General features: G+C 40.6%; 1 protein-coding gene across 4 annotated transcripts in view; it reads left to right on the top strand.

The window, feature by feature from the left end:
- si:ch211-51h4.2 overlaps positions 1-24,237 on the top strand; it is a 432,821-nt gene that overhangs the window by 37,650 nt on the left and 370,934 nt on the right. For all 4 annotated transcript variants that reach the window (XM_041210942.1, XM_041210945.1, XM_041210934.1 and 1 more), the window contains 3 exons: positions 14,228-14,301; positions 15,668-15,736; positions 23,511-23,604. In XM_041210942.1, coding sequence (XP_041066876.1) covers positions 14,228-14,301; positions 15,668-15,736; positions 23,511-23,604 — 237 coding nt within the window. The remainder of the gene's footprint in view (positions 1-14,227; positions 14,302-15,667; positions 15,737-23,510; positions 23,605-24,237) is intronic.

Here is a 24,237-nt window from a genome sequence, read left to right as displayed (position 1 = left end):
ATATTAAGACACAGCAGTTGGTAAAGGCTGTTATTTTTAAAATCCCAAAGGGAAACTTTAAACAACTGTCAATTGGTATGTTTTGAGTTGCAGCTCTAAATTCAGGAATAAGACCACCAGTTCTCAAGAGGTTTTTATATAAAATCAATTGAAACATTTATTAATTTACAAGGAGGTTTTAAACATATACACATGTCTGCAAATTACTACTATCACAACTTGTAACAAATTCCCAAATTGATTTCCACTAAGGCAACAATAACCAATAGACTTAACCAGACACTTTGAGAATTGAAGGTTAGGTTCCTTTCAATTTGGTTCCTTTGCAGACATTTGTAGGCTTACAGCTGCTTAGATATTCCATGCCTCTGACTTCCACACACAAACTTCACTCAGGTTCTACCCAGCCTTTGCTTTTAAATGTAAATTTTCATTATATCACCAAGGCCTTTGAACCCCATTCATAGTACCAATTTTATTAGCAATATAAGCATTGCTTGGTGTCTCCTGGCTAGGTGCAAGATTTCACCCCCAGTTTTTGAATGCTCTATTCAACAAAATGCAAATGTACTCTTTACCTCTCTGTTTAAATCTCAAAACTACTATACATCAAAGCACCCAGACTAGCTGGCTTTAATCCAATTAACACACACACAGACTAGACCTCTGCTTAAAAAAAAATTCCAATAACATTATACACATTAAGATCTTCATGACACAAGATGGATTTGTTAAAGGCAAATCATGTTGGACTTGATTGTGTTTCTTCATGAGTAGCAGAAAGGGTTGAAGAGAATAATGCGGTCAATGTGATATTTGTGGACTTTCAAAAGGGGCTTGATAAAGTGCCACATGATAGGCTTGCCAACAAGTTGAAGACTATGGATTAAGATGGAAAGTGGCAGCATGGATATGAAATTTACCGAGTGACATGAAACAGATAGTAATGGTGAATGATTGTTTTTCAGACTAGAGTGTGTTACGACTGGGATGAGAATAGTGCGCAGATTCTATAGCCCTGCTACTCCATAGGTCGCAGCAAAAGTGTAATTGTTTAATTCCCTCACCAAATTAGCCAATTAGTTTAATTCACTCACCAAATTAGCCAATTGTTTACCTTCACTACTGCTAGACCCAAAATAAGAGAATCTTTAACCAGGCTTCTTATAATAAACCGAACATAATTGATTTATTACGAAACAAAACTTAATTTTAGAAAAAAGTTGTAAAACTGGTTAACATACAATTTATGTTTCAGAAGTGTAATGATTTACCCTATTTTAAAAAAAAAATCCCAATATATACATATACACACACACACACACGTGTGCACACACAACAGAGGGCAAGACAAATAAGGTCTCTGCAGAGGTTTGTGTAAGGGAACACCTTTTTGTAAAAAAAAAGATAAAGTTCGCAAAGGTCTTGATGCTGTTGATCTGACAGCTCATTGGTCACAGCAGTTATCTGGAACTCCTTTCAAATAGATCTTTGATGAAATGCTGCCTTTGTTCATTCTCGCTTGTTGAGATGTGGACACGGGTCACTTGGTTACCCCAAAATAATCAAGCTATGGCTTTGGCTTTGTCACTATCAGCAAAAAGTAAGATTAGGAGCAAAGCATTTTCAGAATTGGAGGTGAATGACTTGGATTCCGAAGAGAGCTGGCCCTTCCAATGCAATTTGTGGATAGGTTTTATTAAAAGGATGACATGTTGGAAGCATATGAAGCATGGTTAACCTTTTATGGATTTAAGAAACCAGATGATCAGTCTATGGAGGAATATATTATGGACTTTGATAAGCGATATAAGAGACCGACAAAGTTTAACCTTGAAATCCCAGAGTCTGTATTGGCATTTAAGTTACTCGATTGTCCACCAAACTTTTATTCCCGGAAGTTAACAAGACCGCTTGAACTCTGACAAGACATACCCGGCATTTGAACCTGAGAAATGCACGGGGAATTGTTGATCGGTATGATTCTAAGTATCATTATGCAATGAATTGTCCGCAGTGAAAGAATTGTGTTTTTGAAATAACGCATGAAACAGAATTCCGAGGCTGAAAATGATGATGGTGACTGCCATGAAGGGATTGCATTGGTCACTGGGAGTTTGAATCCGGCGAGGAGTATTTTGATTGCTGATTCATTCAACAGCACGGTGTTGGATAGCAGTTGCACTTCCACAGTATGTGGAGTGGATTGGCTTAACTGCTACCTGGAATTTCTCGATGAGGCAGATTGATGGAAGGTTAAGGATTATGGAAGCTCTACCTGCTTCAGGTTTGGGGATGATAATACCCTAACGTCTTCCAAAAGAGTTGTCCCCCCTTGCAAAATAGCTGGGGTCAGTCTCCTCATCAGTACTGATATGATCACGATTGAGATACCTCTATTGTTGAGCAGACCTTCGATGAAAAAAAGCACAGGTGAAGCTAGACAAGGCGAATGACAGAACAATTGTGTTCAAAAAAACTGTGGACCTACATTTTACTTGGTCAGGCCATTACTGCCAGCCGTTATGGAAGCCAAGTATGTCTTGTCAGAGTTCAAGCGGATTTGTTAACTTCTGGGAATAAAAGTTTGGTGGACAAGGAGATGATTATTTGGAAGTTGCATAGACAATTTGCGTATCCAGTGCCACAAAAGCTGAAATCTCTACTGCGGGATGCTGGAGTGGTTGATAAGAATACGACAACCTTCCTGAGCAAGTCACAGCTCAAAGTGGCATTTGTTAAATATCGAAAGACACCACCATGTCCTGTTGTGAGTCTGCCACTGGCTAGAAAATTTAATGATATAGTGGCAATGAACTTAAAATTATGGGACAGGATTGGGATTTTTTTGCTACACTTTGTAGACAGGTTAAATCTAGTTGCCATATCTGCGGTAATAGATGGGAAGGACAAACGGACCATTTTTAATAAGGTTGTGGAGAAATGGGTGGGTACCTGATTAGGAACACCAATGAAATTCCTCACGGATAATGGACAAGAATTTGTGAATGATGAATTTTGTGTGAAAACTTGAATATTATATTTACGTATACTGTGGCTGCGAGCCCATCCAGTAATAGTTTAAGTGAGAAGAATCATGCAGTGATAGATGACATGTTGCATAAGATACTGGCTGAATAACCAGATACCAATTTTCATGTCGCGTTGGCATGGGCAGTACATGCAAATAATTCTTCGCAAGTGGTTGAGGTTTATAGCCTGTACCAGTTGTATGGAAGAAATCTGAAGTTTGCCTTCAGTGTTATTGGATGCTTCCCTTGCTGTTGAAGGAGCTATCATTGGCTCTGTTTTTTCTGCCCACTTGAATGCCTTGCATGCAGACAGGAAAGCTTTCATCAGGTGGAGGTTCCAGAAAAAATTAGGAGAGCATTGCGACACCACACAAGACTGTCTGAGGTAGAAGTTATAGCATGTAAAGGGAAAACTGTGATCATTCAACATGGGAATCAAACAATAAAAGCCCATTCTCCACGGGGTCATTGGAATTAATTATGCATTTGTGAATACTGACAAGGTGATAGATAATGACGCACCATATGCATCGTATTTTGTAGGGCAGAGCCAGAGGGACAAGATATAATGGATCAGGAGTTAGATAACAGTAGAAAATCGGATTGTGGCAAACAGGAAGAGGCTATTTTGTTCAGAGGCCAGCTGCCCAAAGTGGGTTCCCGGTATTGTATCGTCCGGAAGGATTGGATGACTGGAGGGATGCAACAATTGTTGGGGGGGGCAGGAAAACCTACTGGAAAATATAAGAATTGGCTGAATGTCCGGGATGATGGACAAACAGTGAAGGCAGTGGATTTGGAAAACGGAGTATGAGAATGGAAAATAAGGAAGTGTAGCCCAAGTTGCAGTAATGGGTCGGTTGATGATTCCCAGGTGAGGAAATGTTCACGTACAGTGGATAGGGCCTGTGATGGGGTAAGCAGTGGATCTGATAGTAGGAGCCCAGAAAGACTTAAACAGGCTTGTAGGGGTCACAGCCTGACTAGACAACCTAGCAAAGTGAAGAGTGCTGAATCATTATGACAAAGCAGCAGAAGCAGGAATCCCCACAACTGAGAGGTTTTTGTAACAGCTGACAAGTTAGGGGACAAAACTGTATGGGAGACTAAACAGAGGCCAATGGACAGTTTGGTATATATTCAGCAGCTCCAAATAGAGCTCAGCCAACGTGGGAGTGTTTTTGTGGGAGTGTAAGTTGACATATATAAAAGCTGCATTTCTGTAGGGGAATCACCTCCAGAGGAAAGTTTCTCAAACCTCCTAAGGAGGCACCAGAGGTAGAGGGAAAACTTTGGAAGTTGAACAATTGTGTAAATGGTTTAAATGATGCTTCTATAGTGTAGTACTTTTACTTTTGATTGGGTAAAGTTAGGTAGTCTCCAACTGAAGGCCGATCCTGCCATGCTTTACTGGTACCATGGTGGGAAACTGGCAGGTATCTTCTTAATACATGTTGGTGACTTCCGTGGGGTGGCACTAGTGAGTTTCAAAATAGAGACATTGACATTTAGGATGGATTTTAAGGTAGGGAGTCAGGCTAAAGGGGCCGTTTTAATATATTGGATTAGAAATAAAACAGTATAGGTCTGAGGTTACTTTGCACCAGCAATTGTATTTAGAAAGTGTTAGCCCCATTGCAGTCAGCCGGGCTAGTTTTCACAAAAAATTGCTGATGCTTTCAAGGATGAGACAGAGCAGCTGTGAAGTCTTGTTCATCAGTTGAACTGGCTGGGCATTCAGACGAGACTGGATGCAAAGTTTTGATGTTCTTGAACTGAGTACGATAATGAAACATCCCAAGATGCAGGATATCTTATGGGTGAACAAAACATTAAAAAGGTTAAAGATGGAGAAATGTGTACTCAAGCTTCCATCTTTAGGTGATGCTAAGAATACAAAATTGATTGTGTTCAGTGACACCTCCCTCGCACACTTCATCGATGGGTTTACAAGTGCAGCAGGTTTTATAATATTTCTTGAGTGAAAATGGGGAAGTGTTATCCCTTGGTTTGGGAAGCCAAGAAAATGAGGTGAGTAGTGAAAAGCACACTGGCTGCTGAGACTCACATTAGTAGATACGTTATCTAAAACATTAGGGGAAATACTACATAGGGGAAATGATGAAGGAGATGTCCCAATAGAGTGCTATATTGATAATCGATCCCTTTGGGATAATGTACACTCCACAAACAGTAAGAGTAAAAAAAAAGATTATGGATTGATATTGTAAATCTAAAACAAATGGTGGAGAAAAAGGAGAGCACTAAGCTCCAGTGTGTTGATACAAGTTATCAGTTATCAGACTGTTTCACCAAAAGGAATGCTTGCAGTGAAAAATTGTTGGGGGCATAGAATAAGGATGACTCAGGATGTGAGTTTTTTTGAAAATGGGTGATTCATTTTTCTATCTTTTACTTATTTTTCTGAAAAGGAAATGCACTTGTGTCTTTTTTTGCTTAAGAAGGGGAATTATTAATGTTGAATTTGTGCTTCATTAGAATACATGCAAGTTGATAATTAAGCACAGCTGTCCCCAACTGGGGAAGGATTAGGGAATCATTGCAAGAGTATATAAACCAATTCACTCTGTGTGCCTGGGAGAAATTAGGAGAATCTGTGACTTTACTTCTGCTGTCCTGGAAATAAACCTGGTTTAAGGTATGGGTTAGCTTTAGACTCGTTCTTCCTCAACACACAATTACTGGAATTAACATAGAGGATGGTATACTTGGTGTTTCCCCAGGTGTCAGTGCTAGGACCACAGCTTATCTTGATGTATATTGATAACCTAGACTTGGGTGTGCAGGGCACAGTTTCAAAATTTGCAAATGATACAAAGCTTGGAAGTATTGGAACTGGGAGTAAGATTGCGATAAGAGTTTGAGGACATAGGCTTATGGAATGGACAGACAGGTGGCAGATTGAATTTCATGCAGGGAAGTGTGAGGTGATACATTTTGGTAGGATAAAGAGAGGTAAAACAAAGGGTGAAATGCTAAAGGGATGCAGGAACAGAAAAACCTAGCGATCTATGTGTACAAATCATTGTAGATGGCAAGACAGATTGAGAAATTGGTTAAAAAGGCATAGAGAACTCTGGGCATTGTAAAAAGAAGCATAGTGTAAAAAAGCAAGAAGGTTATGAGGAACCACTGCACTGGGTTTGCCTCAGCTGGAGTATTGTGTCGAATTGTTGGCAGCACATTTTGGAAGGATGTGAAAGCATTAGAGATGTTCCAGGAATAAGGGAATTCAGTGAGGAGGATCAATTGAAACAACTTGGGGCTATTTGCCTTAAAGAAGGGACAATTGAGAAGAGATTTTTTAATGTATTATTCATTTAATAAGACCATAAGACGTAGGAACAGAAGTAGGCCATTCAGCCCATTGAACCTGCTTTGCCATTCAATGAGATCATGGCTGATCTGATAATTCACAACTCCACTTTCCTGCCTTTTCCCCATAACCCTTGATTCCCTTACTAATTAAAAATCTATCTGTCTCAGCCTTGACTTATTGTCAAGTACTTATTGACCCAGCCTCTCCAGCCCTCTGCGGAAAAGAATTCCACAGATTCACTACCCTCTGAGAGAAGAAATTCCTCTTCACCTCTGTCTTAAATGGGCAACCCCTTACTCTGAGATTATGCCCTCTGGTCGTACACTCTCCCACAAGGGGAAGCAACCTCTCAGCATCTATCCTGTCAAGCCCCCTAAGGATCTTATATGTTTCAATAAGGTTGCCTCTCATTCTTCTAAACTCTAGTGAGTACAGGCCCAACCTACTCAACCTCTCCTCATAAGAAAATCCCTCCATACCCAGGATCAACCCTAATGAATCTGCTCTGGACTGCTTCCAATGCCAGTATTTCTTTCCTGCAAAACAAAACTGGATTTCAAGAAATGTAAATTGATAACAGAAGAAGCCCTTGAGTTAAGTGAAAAATGAAGAAATCTTAAAGTGAGCATAAAGCAGATCACAATATGAGAACTGAATACAACAGGTTAACCAGAGAGATGAAGCTGAAAGCCAAGAGAAAAGAGAACAACTGGATAAACAACCAGTGCAAGAATCTGAAAATTATGGCAAAGAGACTAAAGATGAGATTATTTGGAAGATAAGAGAACTAAATTAATTTTGCAAACTCAAAATGGCTGCAGTGAAAATGGTCATTATAATTGTGGGTGAGCAAATGAGGTGATGAGATGAGAGGTGAGAAGAGTCTTTTGTCGATCCATACAATGCATAGAGTGTGACAGATGAATCAGTTATGGAGTAACTGCCCTATGCAAATGAAGGGCTGTTTATCCTGGGTTTCTTGGAAGATGAAAAAAAGATTTCTATTGACAAGTTTGAAAAAGAACCAGGGTCCTATTTTGATATTGTAACCACTGAGTTCTTGCAAATGAGTGACGAATGTATGTGAAAGTGATGCAAAAGCTGTTTAATGAAATTCATAAAGAGCAAGTACCTGAAGACACAGAGAAGAAAAAAAATGTAAAGATGGTGCTTAATAAAGAAACAGCTAGCTTTACACTGGCATGAAGTTGATGATAAGTCAGATTTTGGAGAAGTTTATAAAACGCAACTTCCATGATTACAACAACTTCATAGATTTTAAGCAGGCATTTGACATATTCTGGCAAGAAGGGATATGGTAGTCCTGAGGATGTAAATACGAGGAGCTCATGAACTTCTTTGCCACTAAAATTGATCAGCTGCCTTTGCCACTTCCCCCTCTTTCCCTATCCACCAGGCCAGTTTTCCAGTTGGTGGTGGGATCGGGGCTGGGTGGGGTGGGGTGTGAAGGCGTGGGCAGAATTTAAAGTAGGTGACAGCCTGCAGGCTGGAGAACCACGTTTTGCATCTTTTCAGGAAGATTCGCCATCAACTAGGCAGTGAAGGGCTTTTCCTGTGATCCAAGAACCTGGGGGCGGAAGTCTCATTCACTGAGAGCTGCCAACCAATCAGTGGTTGGCAAGAAGAAAAATAGGAGCAGAAGAACACAACATGGCCCATTGAGTCTGCTCCAGCATTCAGTATGATCATGGATGATCTTGGGTTTCAACTCCACTTACCTGCCCGTTCCTCATATTGCTTAATTTCCTGAGAGCCCAAAAATCTGTCTATTCCAGCATTAAATGTATTCCTCAATGGAGCATCCACAACCCTACAAGGGTGGGGAATGATGGTGTTTAGCCCTGTAATGGACAATATTTTCTTCCATTTTCTTTTGATTGCGAAACACTCGAGAGAATAAATGTTAATTTTTAAGGTTTTTAACCAGGGGCATAGATTTAAGGTAAGGGGCCGGAGGTTTAGAGGGGATGTGAGGAAGAATTTTTTTCACCCAAAGGGTGGTGGGAATCTGGAACTCTCTGCCTGAAAGGGTGGTAGAAGCAGAAACCCTCATTACATTGATTTTGGATGTGCACTTGCGGTGCCATGGCATGCCAAGGCTATGGGCCTAGTGCTGGAAAATGGGATTAGAATAGTTAGGTACTTGTTTGACCGGTGCAGACTCGATGGGCCGAAGGACCTTTTTCTGTGCTGTAGACCTCTAAGATTCTAAGATACGTTTTAACTTTTATCTGCCAATGAATGAAATTACTTAAATTCTTGCTCAGAGGAACTCTGATCGAGAAAGGTGATTTTAGCTCGAGTCACTCAATGGAAACTAGGTGGGTGAACAGCTAAAATTACCTAATCCCACCAATTTGCCACGGTTTCCAATTTTAACTTGCTCTTCCGAATAAGCAGCAAACATATCCACAAGACACTAGCGGAGCCTTTCTTTAAATGTGCAGATCGTACTCCAATGAAGCAAAAAACTACCATGATAGTGAAACCACAAACATGTAGACACCAGAGATTGTTGTTAGCAGAGAGCACAAACTGTGACCTAGCAGGAATAATGCTTCGTAAAATTGTTACAATCTCAGTAGAGGCTGGTAACATGTTTTTAAAAAGTAATTTGAGTTAAAAATCAAGAAAACTTCTTCCAATAAAACAAAAAAGGCCAAGCACTGTTAACACTATATCTCGTAGGCACTTCCTTAAACCAAAATCCGGAACGGAACACTCAACATTCTACTTTTAATTTCAGTCAGGATTTTTTTTTACACTACAGTTACTTGAGGTTATTCAGTTCTCATGGAACCAACCCAAGGCCTCTGCTCCTCGTCCTGGTCACTGGCAGAACCTGTCTCTGCCTCCTCCAACCTGCTCCTGACACAGACTGACCAATACAGCAGAGATATACCAAACCAAAAACAGCTTCCTAAGCCCTACAAACCACCTCTACAGCAACACACACGCCCTGTTCCCAGATGGAAATGCCAATTAATTAACTTTAATTTTAAACTTGTCCTTTGCTCTGAAAAATATGTGGATACTTTAAAACCGTCCTTTGTTTACCAGTGCCTTCAAACCTTTCTTTGATCTGATGAAATTACATGATTAATTTAAATTCCCTGGTTTACACCTTATCTTCAAATCCTCTCCTGAGATTTCTATGGAAAGCCTGTTTCCTCGAGAGATATGCAAGGTTGCTATAATCCTAGGTGTGAATGCCTCCCACCACCATCCCAGCAACACAATAGAGCTTCCCACTTGAACTGCAACTCCAGGGTATCTGATAAACTATCCAGACCAAGCTTTCTTTCATCTATCCCACATTTAAAATCACAGTCTCCCAAACCAGAATCATATCTTATAAACCAAAATTTACAACCCTAAAACATATTAATCTTAAAATTATGCATTTTAACAAAATCTACTAGTGTTTTAAAAAAACAATTTCTTGTATATCCTTATGTCAAATACCATCTTCCATGCCTCTGCCATCCCCACCACCCCCTCCAAACTCTGGTCTCTTGTGCACTCCCCTCTCTCTCATTCCACCCCATAAAACCATAAAATGTAGGAGCAGAAGTAAGCCATTCAGCCCATCGAGTCTACACCGCCATTCAATGAGAACATGGCTGACCTGATAATCCTCAACTCCACTTTTCTGCCTTTTCCCCATAACCCTTGATTCCCTTACTGATTAAAAATCTGTCTGCCTCAGCCTTGAATATTCTTATTGACCCAGCCTCTACAGCCCTCTGTGGTAAAGAATTCCACAGATTCACTACCCTCAGAGAAGAAATTCCTCTTCATCTCTGTCTTAAATGGGTGATTCCTTACTCTGATATTATGCCCTCTGGTCTTAGACTCTCACACAAGGGGAAGCAACCTCTCAGCATCTACCCTGTCATGCCCCCTAAGAATCTTTTATATGTTTCAATAAGGTCGCCTCTCATTCTTCTAAACTCCAATGAGTACAGGCCCAACCTACTCAACCTCTCCTCATAAGAAAATCCTTCCATACCCAGAATCAACCCTAATGAACCTTCTCTGGACTGCCTCCAATGCCAGTATAACTTTCGTTAAATAAGGGGACCAAAACTGTTCACAGTATTCTAGGTGTGCCTTGTATAGTTTTAGCAAGACTTCCCTATTTTTATACTCCATTCCCTTTGAAATAAAAGCCAACATTACATTTGCCTTCCCTATTACCTGCTGGACTTATATGCTAGCTTGTTGGGATTCATGCAAAGGACCCCCTTTGCTGCAGATTTCTGCAGTCTTTCCCCATTTAAATAATCTTCAGCTCCTCTGTTCCTTCCAAAGTACATAAACTCATATTTACCATATTACATTCCATCTGCCAAGTTTTTGCCCACTTACTTAACCTGTCTATACCCCTCTGTAGACTCTTTGTGCCATCCTCACCGCTTGCCTTTCCACCTATTTTTATGTCATCGGCAAACTTGGTGATAGCACATTCATTTCCCTCATCAAATCATTAATATATATTGTAAATAATTGTGGCCTCAGCACTGATCTCTGTGGCACTCCACTAGTTACAGGTTGCCATCCTGAAAATGCTCCCCTTACCCTAACCCTGTCTTCTATTAGTTAGCCAATCCTCTATCCATGCTAATAGATTACACCCAACACCATGGGCTTTTATCTTATTAAGTAGCTGTATTTGCAGTACCTTATTAGACGCCTTTTGGAAATCCAAATATATTACGTCTACTGGTTCCCCTTCTGCTTGTTACCTCCTCAAAGAATTCTAATAAATTTGTCAAGCATGATTCCCCCATCATGAAGCCATGCTGACTCTGCTTGATTATATTGTGCATTTCTAAATGCTCTGCTATTAGCTTTTTTTATAATAGACTCTTAACATTTTCCCAATGACAGACTTTAAGCAAACTGGCCAAAAGTTAACTTGTTTTTTGTCTCCCTCCTTTTTTTAACAAGGGTATTACATTGGCGGTTTTCCTATCCTCTGGGACTTTTCCACAATCTAAAGATTCTAGGAAGATTACTACCTGTGCATTCAGTACCTGTGTAGCTACTTCCTTTAATATCCTAAGATGCAACCCATCAGGTACAGGGGACTTATCGGCCTTTAGCCCCATTAGTTTTCTTAGTACTTTTTCTCTCATCATAGTTATTGTATTTATTCCCACCAACCCCCCCTCGATTATTTAGTATTTTTGGAATGCTATTAGGGTTTCCTACCATGAAGATGATGCAAAATATTTATTCAACTCCTCTGATTTCCAGGTTCCCCATTATTATTTCCCCAGCCTCATTCTCGAAGGGGCTCATGTTCACTTTGGCTTCTCTCTTCCTTTTTATATAATTAAAGAAGCTCTTATTGTCCCTTTTTATATTACTTGCTACTTTACCTTCAGAGTTATTTTTTCCCCACTTTAATTTTTTTGGGGGCATCTTTCGTTGGTTTTTAAAACTTTCCCAATCCTCTGGCTTACCACTAATCTTTGCTACATTGTATGTTTTTTCTTTCAATTTGATACTATCCTTATCTCCCTTGGTTCACCATGGTTGGTTTATTTCCTTCCTTGAATCCCTCTTCCTCACTAGGATATATCTTTGTTGTGAGTCATGAACTATTTTCTTAAACGTCTGCCTTGTTCATCAACCGTCTTTTCTGCTAAACTCCTTTCCCAGTCCACTCCAGCCAACTCTGCCCTCATTCCTTTATAATTACCCTTATTTAAGTTTAGCACAGTTGTTTCTGACCCAAGTTTCTCACTCTCAAACTGAATGCTAAATTCTACCATGTTCTAGTCACTGTTTGTTTCCTAGGGATCTGAGATAATTTATTAAACACACCTCATTACACATTACCAGAGCCAAGTAGCCTGATCCCTGGTTGGATCCACTACATATTGTTCTAGGAAACTGTTCCAAATACGCTCTAAATTCTTGCTCGTGGCTACCTCTGCCAATTTGATTTTCCCAATTTACATGAAGATTAATGTCACTCATGATTAGTGTACTGCCTTTTTTAGATGCCCTTATTACCTTCTGATTTATTCTCTGTCCTACAATATAACTACCGTTAGGTGGCCTATAGACTACTCCTACCAGCGTCGTATTCCCCTTGTTATTTCTTACCACCCCCATATGGATTCTGCATCTTCGATCCAAGATCATTTCTTGCTATCGCACTTATTCCATCTCGTACTAACAAAGCTACCCCACCACCTTTTCCTTCCTGCCTATTCTTTTGAAAAGTCACATATCTCTGAATACTTTGTTCCGAGCTTTGATCTCTTTGTAACTATGTCTCTGTAATGGCTATAAGATCATACGCATTAACCTCTACTTGTGCTGTTAATTCATTTATCTTGTTCTGAATACTATGTGCATTTAAGTAAAGAGCCTTTAATTTTCCCTTTTTACTATTTTCCCCCCTTTGCCCTATTTGCTGCTGTTCTTTTATGTTTGAACACTGTCCATTCCTGTCACACTCACTCCGGGTATCGTTACCAAAATGGCTACCCAGCAATGCTGCCATATCCTATTGCTTTGTAAGTCTACGTATCCCCTCTTCAGAACCCTCCCTCCATCTCCCGCTCTAACTATTCGTTTCGCCAGGACACGGGTCCCAGCATGGTTCAAGTGAAGCCCATCCCACCAGAACAGCTCTCTTCCACCCCAGTACTCGATGAACTGAAACCTATTCCTCCCACACCAATCTTTGAGCCACACGTTTAACTTCTTGACTTTATTTACCTTATGCCTGTTTGCCCGTGGTTTAGATAGTAATCCTGAGATTATTACCTTGGAGGTTCTGTTTTTTAATTTAGCTCCTGATTGTTCAGATTCTTTCAGCAGAACCTCCTTTCTAGCCCTATCAAGGTCGTTGGTACCAACGTGGAGGATGACCACTGGATCCCTCCCCTCCCACTTCAAGTTCCTCTCCAGCCCTGAGGAGATGTCCTTAATCCTGGCACCGGACAAGCAACACAGCCTTCAGGACTCTCACTCATGGCTGCATAGAACAGGATCTATCCCCTAATTATACTGTCCCCTACCATTACTACTTTCCTATTTCCTCACCCCCTTAAATGGCTCCCTGTGCCATGGTACCGTGGTCAGTTCACTCATCCTCCCTGCAGTTCCCACTCTCATCACACACAGCTTGCAAGAGCCTCGTAACTGTTGGGCAATTGCAGTTGCCAAGGCTCCTTGAATATTGCCCCTGGGTCTCCATATCTGCTTCACCTGCAGTCACATCCTCTTGTCCCTAACCACAGACCAAGTTTGAATTACCTAACCTGTGGGGTGTGACCGCCTCCTTGAGCAAAGTGTCTAGGTAACTTATCCAGGTAACTTACCCCCTCCCTGATGTGGTGCAATGTCTGCAGCTCAGACTCCAGCTCCTCAACTCTGATCCAAAGTTTTTCGAGCTGCAAACACTTACTACAAATGTGTTCACTTTGGATCACCTTGGTGTCCAGCAGGTTCCACATGCTGTAGCAGCAACACATTACCCGTCCTGCCGTCACTATAATATTTTATTTGATCCACCAAACCTCAGTCTTTTCCTCCTGCATCCTCCCAATTTCTAGGGACTATCCTCAAGGTTGCAGCCTCCTGCTGTTTGTTTTTCAGTCCAGCAACCGGTTAGTCTGTCAATTTGGCTGGTTGCCGGCAGTAAGCAGAAGAAAAATAATATGTTGAGGCCCTGCTAAATTTGACAGGACCTCTATGACCCTGCCATTACTGGGTTATCTTCTTGCTTCTGTCACCCCTGCCTGCCTCCACATAAATAGCAGGACCAACGTGTCTGTAAATCTATGAATACCATTTTTTTCTATTGCAGGTTTACCTGGCACAGTTGCGCATGCTGGACTGCAACCATTTTTGGTTTCATTCATAACTGGATTCTTTATGCAGGTAGGTAATTTAGCAAGTGACTACTGTAGATAACTGACCTGACATTCAACATTTAGAGGCAGATGTATCCTAACATTATTCCTTGTATAAAGAAATGCTATGAAATTCTACTTGGTTAAAATGTTTCCATGTGTTCTGTATGTGAAAATGCTGCTGTGAACAATTATTTTCCACTTATGCTTTGAAGGTCAAGAATCGTAGAATTTGAATCTTTTATTGTTTTGGGACTGTAGAAAGTAATGTGGTAGATGCACCTCACAACTAGAACCATACTGATAAAATTGTTTTGATTTTTGAGTTCATTTGAAGAATATTTTCAGTAATTGAACATGAAAGTTTAATCATACAAAAAAATGAATTTAAAGTTTTACTTTATACCATCCAGGTCTTGCAAACTTTCTAAGATTGATTATTAATTTTTCTATTAATTCTGACAACTACAGAGAACTGACATTTGGAGTTAATTGGTTGCCAAGGAGAATAGTGAAAATTGGTAGATGCTGGCTGCGTCACTACATTTTATTTCATCACCTATAGACTGTTTTGAAGAATAAATAATACTATTGTCAATAAATTAATTCAGTAATTATACGAATGCTCATAATTCTCTCAAGGCCTTGCGCACAGTGGGTGGAGGTTAGGTTCCAACTAGCATAATTTCAGTGATTATTTGATAATTATATCATGTTCAAATTTCATTAATAGACAACCATCCATTATTAAAGTATGTGACTAGACATTGATTTAATAAATGCTTATTTCTAAAAAATTATTTTCAGAATTTGTTCATAAAATCTGATACCATTTACTTATTTGTTTATCTTCGTTTTCTTTCCACTGTTAATTTACTCTTAATCCTGCCTAATTAGTATAATTTTTTTTGGATGTGCAGGTATAGTTTTAAATTTTCTTAGTTAATTTCTTGTTTACTTTTGTTTCAGTGGAATGATTGATAATTAATTCAGGAAAACAAAGTATCCACGAACAGAAATGTTTGCCACTCAAAATTACTTGTGATTTCAGTTCATTGCAACATTTCTGACTACTCAGAATTGAAGTAATGGAAAATGTTTTACAAATCATTTATCACATCTCTTGTAAGGCATTTAAAAAAAAAATCAGTACAGTACATTACATTTTCTTCTTGGAAGTATTAGGGTTGGTCCACTTAAAGTCGGTCAAGTATAATGGATTTTGATGTTCTTTGATACAGCCTAATTTGTAATGTTTTGACTGTAAGAGTGAAAAATTAAATTGAGTAAGAGCTCAAATATTACGGATTTTTTCATAGCTCAACCCTGGCAGAAAACATTTTAAGTGACCAAATTGTACTGGCTTAACTTTAGTCTTTTTTTACTATTTCAAGGTGCTGTTGATTTATCTTTTTGTTGATTTACTGCAACGATGTCGCTTGGTTCAGATTGAAGCTGTGAAGGTAAGCCAGTATACTCAGACTTAATTCAGTGCATAGAACTAGAACGAACACACAAAATAAAATGCATGAGTATAATTCATTATTCCATTTTGGGAAGTTTGCATATTTGCTATTTTGAGTAGGTTACTCTTTTAATTCTCTTTGCGTTATTTCTGAAAGCATATTTAGAGCTTAAAGGCCAGCATTGGCTATTGCTGTTGAGATTCAACTTAATGCATTTTAACTTAATCAAATTTTGTACAATTAGATTTGGATTTTTGTTTAGCTTTGAAGTGCGGCCTACAATTTCCTGAAGGTGCTAAGTTGCAATGTGCTTATGTATTACTTACCACCTTCAACAAATATGAGTTTCATAGTACATTTGTTAATAACAACTTGGACTAACTTTGCATCTGCTAAGTTGATGTGAACCATTTTTTGTAACTTATTGCCTTGAGGAAATGAATATGCAAATATAATTGGATACTGACCACAGCATTCTAGGAGAGCAGTACTTGTTTGCAAGTTGATGTACATGGTTGACTGAATCAGACAGAGAGAGAGAGAGCGAGCGAGAAACAGACTGTTACCATGGCAACAATAGCTGAGCTATTATACACAGCAAGGAGGCGAAATCTTTATTGTAAAATGCACAATGCTGCCTTTGATGTAGAATGACTGACAATCAGCACTGATGACATGGTGATTTTACCAGCAATGCTCTAAGTTCAGCATTCAAGGAAAGTTCAGGTGTGCAAACCATTCTTATAATACCCTTTAGAATTCATAAGTAACAACATTGAATTCCAAAATTATATAAATTCCATGGTGTGTAATATTTTCTGTTCATCCATTTTTTCCATGTAGATAGGGAATGGCCATTTCAAATAAAGAGTAAATCTTTGGAGACATGTTTCAACATCACTCAAATTACTTAAGAACCGTTTTTTTTTCTGGAAGACTTTAATCAATGCCGCATGCAGTTCTGCACTACAGCATCAGAACTTGCTCAGATACTTGCTTTTGGTGACTTACGATAATGTTGTTAAGTTCCTTTTTTTAAAAAAAAATGAAATTAAAGCAGAAAGCTGTTGGAAACCTAGCAAAGTGTATCCAAAAAATAAGCAAATAATGTTGAATTAAATCCTGTGCAAAGAATGAAGTCAAACCGGTGGCCAGTTAACATATTACATTTTTAAAATTTATTCTTGCGATGAGAGTGTCAGTGGCTTGGTTAACATTTATTGCCCATCCCTAATTGCCCATGAGAAGGTGGTGATGAGCCATCTTCTTGAACCGCTACAGTCCATTTGGTGTGGATACAACCATACTGCTGTTTGGGAAGGAGTTCCAGGATTTTATCCTAGTGATAGTGAAGCAATATAGTTCCATAGTCAGGATGTTGTGTGCCTTGGAGGGAAACTTGCAGATGTTCCCATGTGTCTGTTGCCCTTGTACTTCTAGGTGGTAGAGATCGTGAATTTGGAATACGCTGTTGAAGGAACCTTGGCAAGTTGTTGTAATGCATCTTGTAGCTCGTGCTCACTGCTGCCAATATGCAGGTGACTTATTCAGAGAGATTTTTGCTTGACTGTTTGAATAGATTTCTTTGTTTGGAGATCCTGGAAGGAAGTAGAATATTATAGCCAAGGAATTCAAGTAACCCTGAAATCTGCTGCAAAATAGTGTTGCGTTTAGGATGTCAACCAATGACGGACTGTGTTTAAATATAATTGGCAAGCTGCCAGCATTACTCTCAGACAGGGTGTGTGAGAAATTGTGCATCAGTGATACCATTTAAATGACAGCATGTGCCACATAAAGGGAGGTGCACCTTGAATGCTATCAACTGATTTCAGTTGAACATTGGAAAAGCAGGCTGAGGTGCTGAGACAAGGGTTCCTAACTTTGCAAAATTGCACTGGAGGTCCATGTGAAAGAGATTAAACTGAAGGAGGGAGCTGCCATTTCCTCCTGATAGCAGAAGCATCTGCAAACAAGTTGAGAGGCATCAAGAGATAGAAGAGATGGTGGAGCAGTTCAATGCATTGTGTAGTGAACGCTGGATCTGGCTGCAGTGCCAGTGGAAAAAAATCAATCATCTCACCAGAGCTGCTAAGGTAAGACTGCCACTCAATCTCTCTTATTCTCTACTTTGCCCTGTGACAGTATAGCCCTAGCACTCTCAAGTTTTCCCTCCCCTAGTTCCCACTCTCCTCCAATTACAACAGCATACTTCATAACTTCTTTCTGCTGCTACTGGCACAGTCTGTACCTGTTACGGTTAATTAATCTCCTTGCCCCTTACATCTTCACACCTCTCTCATCTATCATACATCTGCAGCGTGACTTTACCTTGACTTGCACTTTTTCACAGCTTTCACCATTTCACCCACTAACATTTCTCTTTCTTCTTTCAGGAGAAGTTGGAATACAGCATTGAAGGTCAGGCATGGACAGAAGTGGATGACCATTGATCCATGTCCTCTCCCCATTAGAAAAGGCCCCATGTGGGAAAGTCTGGAGCAGTGCAACTCCTGAAACTTGAGGATCTACTTTGCAGGGCCTTTAGTTATTTCAGCCTCTTTTTCTTTTCTCACTGAAATCTCTCCCAATACAAGCTCTGAATGTCAAAGTGATACAGCTTGGAGTTGACACTCACTTGTCTTTTCTTACTCTTAACACTCTCCTCTTCAGGCAGTGAGTCTTGATGGAGCAGAGGAAGAAGACCTTCCTGAACTCTCACCATCATTTAATCATGCTCTTGCAGGCATAAGCTCAGAAACTAGCACCCTCCCAATGCCCCCAACACCCTCACATAGTGTACAGAGTCAGGTAGAAGGCCCTGCAATGAGAGATTCACCAAACACAGGTGTGCAGGGGAATAAGATGGCCAGGAAAGGATCTCACGAGCCTGCATCCTGTCATTCTGCAAAGGGCACAAGTGCAAACTTCAAGGGACAAACATATAGAAGAAGAGCCATGGCTGTGCACAAAGAAGTAAGTGCGCTGGATTGCCTGCCAGCAAGCTTGCACACAATGTTGCATAGCCTGGCCTGAGTCCTACTCCAAATTATGTGGGTTATTGCACAGGTGCATGGAGACTATACAGTCATTCATAAGGCATTTGCTCAGCTTTATGAACACTGCAGCAAGACCCACAGTTTTGGAGTTGCAGGTGGCAGCTCTGTCAGCTTCAGTGGAAACTGATTGTTGTTATCTTTATTCTTGTATCTAGCATTTCTTCTGACTCAAAGCAGGAGCAGGTCTTCTAAAACATGATTGTACTCCTAGACTCCGACTTTTTTTTGAAAAATATACTTTATTCATAACATATCGGAAGAATATTTGAAAATGGCCACCTCAGAAAATGCAATCATATTCAACTTTTTCACATAGATCATGAGGTGATTCAATACAATCAAGGAACATTACAGACATTTCAATATGGCATTACAGACCATCAGACAGTGCAGTGGTATTTCAGTTACCTATATAGATCATTTTGCACTCTGAGGTGCTTCAATACAATTGTGATGCTTGTAATATTCATTGCATATGTTCAATTTGAGGCATACAGCCTGAGGGAGTCTATACAATTCCCAGTCCCTCAGTGCACTACAGCTGAAAGGTCTTAGACAGCGACCTTTCCCCATTGCGCCTTTGCAGTTGCTGCCCCAAGCTTTAGTGCATCCCTCAACACATAGTCCTGGACCTTGGAATGTGCCAGTCTGCAACACTTAGTCGAGGACAACTCTTTGCGCTGGAAGACCAACAAGTTTCGGGCAGAACAATGAGTGCCTTTCACCGAGTTGATGATCCTCCAGCTGCAGTTGCTATTTGTCTTGGTGTGTGTCCCTGGGAGCAGCCCCTAGAGCACAGAGTCCTGTGTCACAGAACTGCTGGGGATGAACCTCAACAAAAACCACGGCACCTCTATCCAGACCTTCTTCACAAGGGCACATTCCACAAGGAGGTGAACAATGGTCTCTTCCCCACCACAGCCACCTCGAGGTTCCAATAATGTGCAAAGCAAGATGAGTGCTGAACTGCAGCCCCTTACTAGTGGTATAAGCACCAAGGTAGAGGCAGTTGCTGATCTCTCTTAGGTGCCTGCTCCTTTGACAGCCCCTAAAACCAGCTGTCACCCTATGCAGTCATCTCAAGTGCCCTCCATAGTGCTTTTGCAGCTGTCCATCATTCACTCTGTTACCACAGGGAAGCAATTTGATGGAGCACAAAAATAGGCAAATAAGCATAGAAGACAGGATCTGGGGCAGGGGGAGGTTTGCACAAGGATGATTCAAGTTCCAAACTGCGTGGCAATGATGATGAAATGAACCATTATATAACAGTTTGCTGTTGTGCAGCAGTTTCTTTGCATTGGTCTTTGTGTACAGGATGAAGGCATTCATCAGCTGGGCATAAGGAGCAGATGTGATGGCAGGAGGAATGCAGGAGAAGGTTAATTCATCTGAACTATTCCTTTATGGTTTGCTGAACGATAGTTCAGGCAGTTCTCAAGGTTGTCCTGAAGGAGCCTTCCAGAGCTCCCTGGACAGAGAAACCTGGTTTAGAATGCAAATGGTTTTCTCTGTTAGAGCTTTGATTGCAGCACTGCTCAACATCTGTGGTTGACATTCTAATCCTTGTCCACAAGCAGCCATGATATCTATTAGTCAAGGTGGAAAAGAGGGATGATTGAGGACAGATACAGGACAAAGGCATCATGGCTACTGTCGAGAAACTGGGCGCAGACCTGCCTAATCAACTATCTGTGGTCACAAGTCAGCTGCACATTTAGAAAGTGGAAGCCTTTGCTGTTTTGCTACAAATCTTTGAGTGGACCACAGTCAGTGTTGGTTAGCTCAGTTGGCTAAATGGCTGGTGTGTGATGCAGAATGATGTCATCAGTGCAGGTTCAATCCCTGTACTAGCTGTGATAGTTTGTGGAGGCCTGCCTCCTTATCTTCCCTCTCGCTTGATGTAGAGCAGTACCTCTCAAGCTATATAACCAATAGTCTCTAATGGAGAGGGATGCCTATGGTCATTTGTGGACTAGGGCTAATTACCTATCTTCTTACAAGGTAACATGTGTGCAATCAATGATTCCGTGAGCCTCCTGGAAGCCAGAAATTTGGGTAAAGCTTAAAGCTGACTCCCCTTTTTGGAGGCCTCCATAGGAAAGTTGAAATGGTTTTGTTTGTCAAAGAGGGCATCTGTACAGTGCAAATTGACGTGTGTTGTTGATGTCATTTATTGCGATTGGGATGATTCTGAGGCATAGAAATTGAAAACCACAGTAACTTTACAGCCACAGGCAGTGCTGCAGGCCTTTGTATTATTTGTTGATGCTCCACCTCCTCCAGTTATTATCTCAACCCAGCAACTTGCCTGTTTTTCAAGAATGATGAGCTGAAGCTCCTGCACAAGAGCTGCAATTCCAAAAAGTAATCTTCCACAAGCTTTTCAACCAACTATCTCAACTGAAACAGGCAAAATAAGGCCTTTGTGCTCACCAGAAGCCTAAAATGACTAACCAGAGACTTACTCACAGGAAAGGATCTGTAGTTAATGTCATGTTTGTGGATTGAAGAAAGAAAATATAAACAGGATTATGATGGCATACCCAGATGTGAGAGCCCAGTCAAGGGAAAACTTCCCCTGAGAATTGGATAAATGTCTCCTCCATCTGGAAATGGTCTCTCCTCTGTGGTGTATTGTAATCCTAGACCCTTTTGGGACTATTCTAGATTGAGAGTACCTTCCGAATTAAACCCTTTCAACCTCAGAAACCAGAAGCCAAAGACAGTTAACTGGGTCTGCAGAGCTGAACAGTCTTCCCTTAAAGGAAAAGAGCCAGTCTAGATTATTACTTTCCTCTGCATAGCCTATTATTTTTAAATAAATTACAGCCGGATTGTAATTTTCCCAGACATTATAAGGGTCCGGATGAAAACTCCTCAGATATGTTCTTCCCCCACTGAAGGGTGTATGGAGTTGGGTTCTTAGAGTTATTGATACATAAAACTATGTGAGACAATATAAGTTTAGATATATAAAGTTTATTAAGAGGATCAAACATGCAATTTAATGTTAAGGTGGAAAACATAAATCGCAACACTAGTTGGATCTAGAAAAGGGAAATAGCTAAGTCTTATTTCTAATAGAAAATCCAAGCTTAGGCTTATAATTGGCACAGGGATAATATTTTAAGAAGGATATCCATCAAATATTAAAGTGAGGTTACCTTAATCCCCAAGTGAGATTTGTTCAACTCGTGAAATGAATCTAAATCTACTTGAATTGTCTTTGGATCTTGATTGTAAATTTTCAGACAATACTTAAGCATGATCCTGCAGACTGTAGCTACAGTATAGCTGAAGGGGATATTTGATCTCTGTGAAACACTCAGAAGCTGCCATTCTGGCTTAAAGTAATTATCACGGTGGATCGTCTTAGAATGTGGCAACTCCTGAGAAAGCAATGATGAGATGCATGATGAAATGTTTCTGGTCAGAAATGAGCTCGACATTCAGGCAGTGGAATCCTCTCCATTTCCATTATTGCTTTTACCTGTGCCTGTCATAGGTGCATAGAGTCCACCACTGCCAACACCACCACCACCCCTCCCATCTACCACCCAGGAAAAGCTGGGGTCTCCTTCCCCTTTTCCTGTCCTTTACAGTTGAATGCTGAGCAATCACAGGTTCAATGGAAAGGAAAATCTGCTTCTTTGAATCTTGCAATGCAAAAAGGAAATGATAGGTCTCCTGTAGTCCACACCTTTTTAAAAACCTGTTGTAGTACATATTTTGATTAAAAAATCGCTCTTCTCATCAGTAATAGTCGCAAAGGACATTAATGAAAGTTGAGTTATTATGACCCTGTACTTTTGAGGTACTGCTGTCTGCTCCTTAGGATTTCTGTGCTGAACATGTTCATATTGCTAGAGGTTTACAGATTTGTATTTGATTGCAGTGAAACATGGGGCAGCATATTATGGGCTAGGGGAGGGTAGACGGCTCGCACCCCTGGAAACAAAATTGGTGTGGAGCCAAGCCGCTCTATGCCAGCCCACCCTGCAGCCATAACACACTGCAGGTGGGCTAAATTAGGGCAGTGTAGGACTTATGCCCCTCACTGGGGAGGAAGTCCTGCCTTCGGGAGCTGCCAGCCAATCAGATTGACAAGCAGCTTCATCAGTCCTGGCAGCGCCAAGGGAGCATTAGACTGCAAGCCAGCCCAAGGAGCAGGCCCATGGACCCGTGGGGACAGGTAAGCCTGTCTTGGGCGGGGAGGATTTGGGCAGTTGGGTGGGGTGGGGGTGTGGGGCCTGTGTTTTATAGAACAGGCAGGTAGAAAGAGAGAGGGGGTATTATCTTAGGGTGGGGCTGCCCCTGAAGATAGTATATCCTCTTCCTTCCTGCCTTTTGAAAAAATATTTTTAAAAAGTGGCCTACCCACTCCTGCCCAACTGCCCATGCTAACTGTTTTATTGTGTGAGCAGCAAATTATTGGTGTCGGTTGGCTTGTTAACAAACTCAATTGGCCTTGAAGGTGGGCAGGAAGGTTGTGGGTTGGGCACCCGCCTATTTTACGTGACCCCCCCTACCCCCTGCTGAAAACACTCCTTGTGGGTGTGCCTAAAATGCAGCCTCTTGTTTCTGATTTACGATGTAATGTAACTTTTTTTAAACAAAATGTCCAGTATAAAAGGTGATTACTGGCTTTTTGTGTTGCTCGACAAGTTCTAGCCATGCCATATTTTGTTAATCTCTTCATTGTTTTCTAGCATTCAAGGCTAGAAAGAATCATAATGCAGGATGTTGGTGATCAAGATCCCATTCCACGTTCCATCGAAGAGGAGGAAGAAGCTGAGGATGCAGGTAAAGAATATTATTTACTGATTATGTGGTTTCATGGGAATATTTGGTTTGGTGAGGCAGAGCCAATTTTACTTGCTTTCCCTATATTCTTCTTGAGCATCTCTAAGATAATTCTAATAGCATTTTCACATATTAAGATTTGTCCTACCAATAGGGACCAATGTTGCTATTGTTTGATCTGTCTTTATTGAGATATTTTCAGTCTTTAAGCCACTGACAAAGCTATTTTCAACAAATGCATCAAAAAACCTTTGATTCTCATGGTTTTCACCAGTAATCCCAACCACGACAAATCCTAACACTTATTCACTCTGGAGGCTTTAGATTGGAAATGAAAATACAGTGATATAAACCGATCTGCAGGATTTCTGTAAAATCCTGACCTTCAACTGTCCAGCTTCCCCTAGCTTTAATCCCAAGCCTGTGCCTTACATACTCTAGCTCTCGACTCCTGTCCATCTCTTCTCCCAGCATTCCTTATTTTGTGGGTAATCTTTTAACCATCTTGATCTTACCTTCCCTCCTTAAAAGTCTTTGCCTTGTTATGTCCTACTCTACCTTCTTTAAAAAAAACTTACTCAAAACCCACCTTTTTGATATGCCTTCGGTGAACTTTCCTCTCCTCTTGAATCC

The sequence above is a fragment of the Carcharodon carcharias genome, chromosome 2 (genome assembly GCF_017639515.1).
Source record: "Carcharodon carcharias isolate sCarCar2 chromosome 2, sCarCar2.pri, whole genome shotgun sequence".
Classification (NCBI taxonomy): Eukaryota; Metazoa; Chordata; class Chondrichthyes; order Lamniformes; family Lamnidae; genus Carcharodon; species Carcharodon carcharias.
Note: the sequence above shows the minus strand (reverse complement) of the source record. Positions and strands in the feature narration are given on the sequence as shown.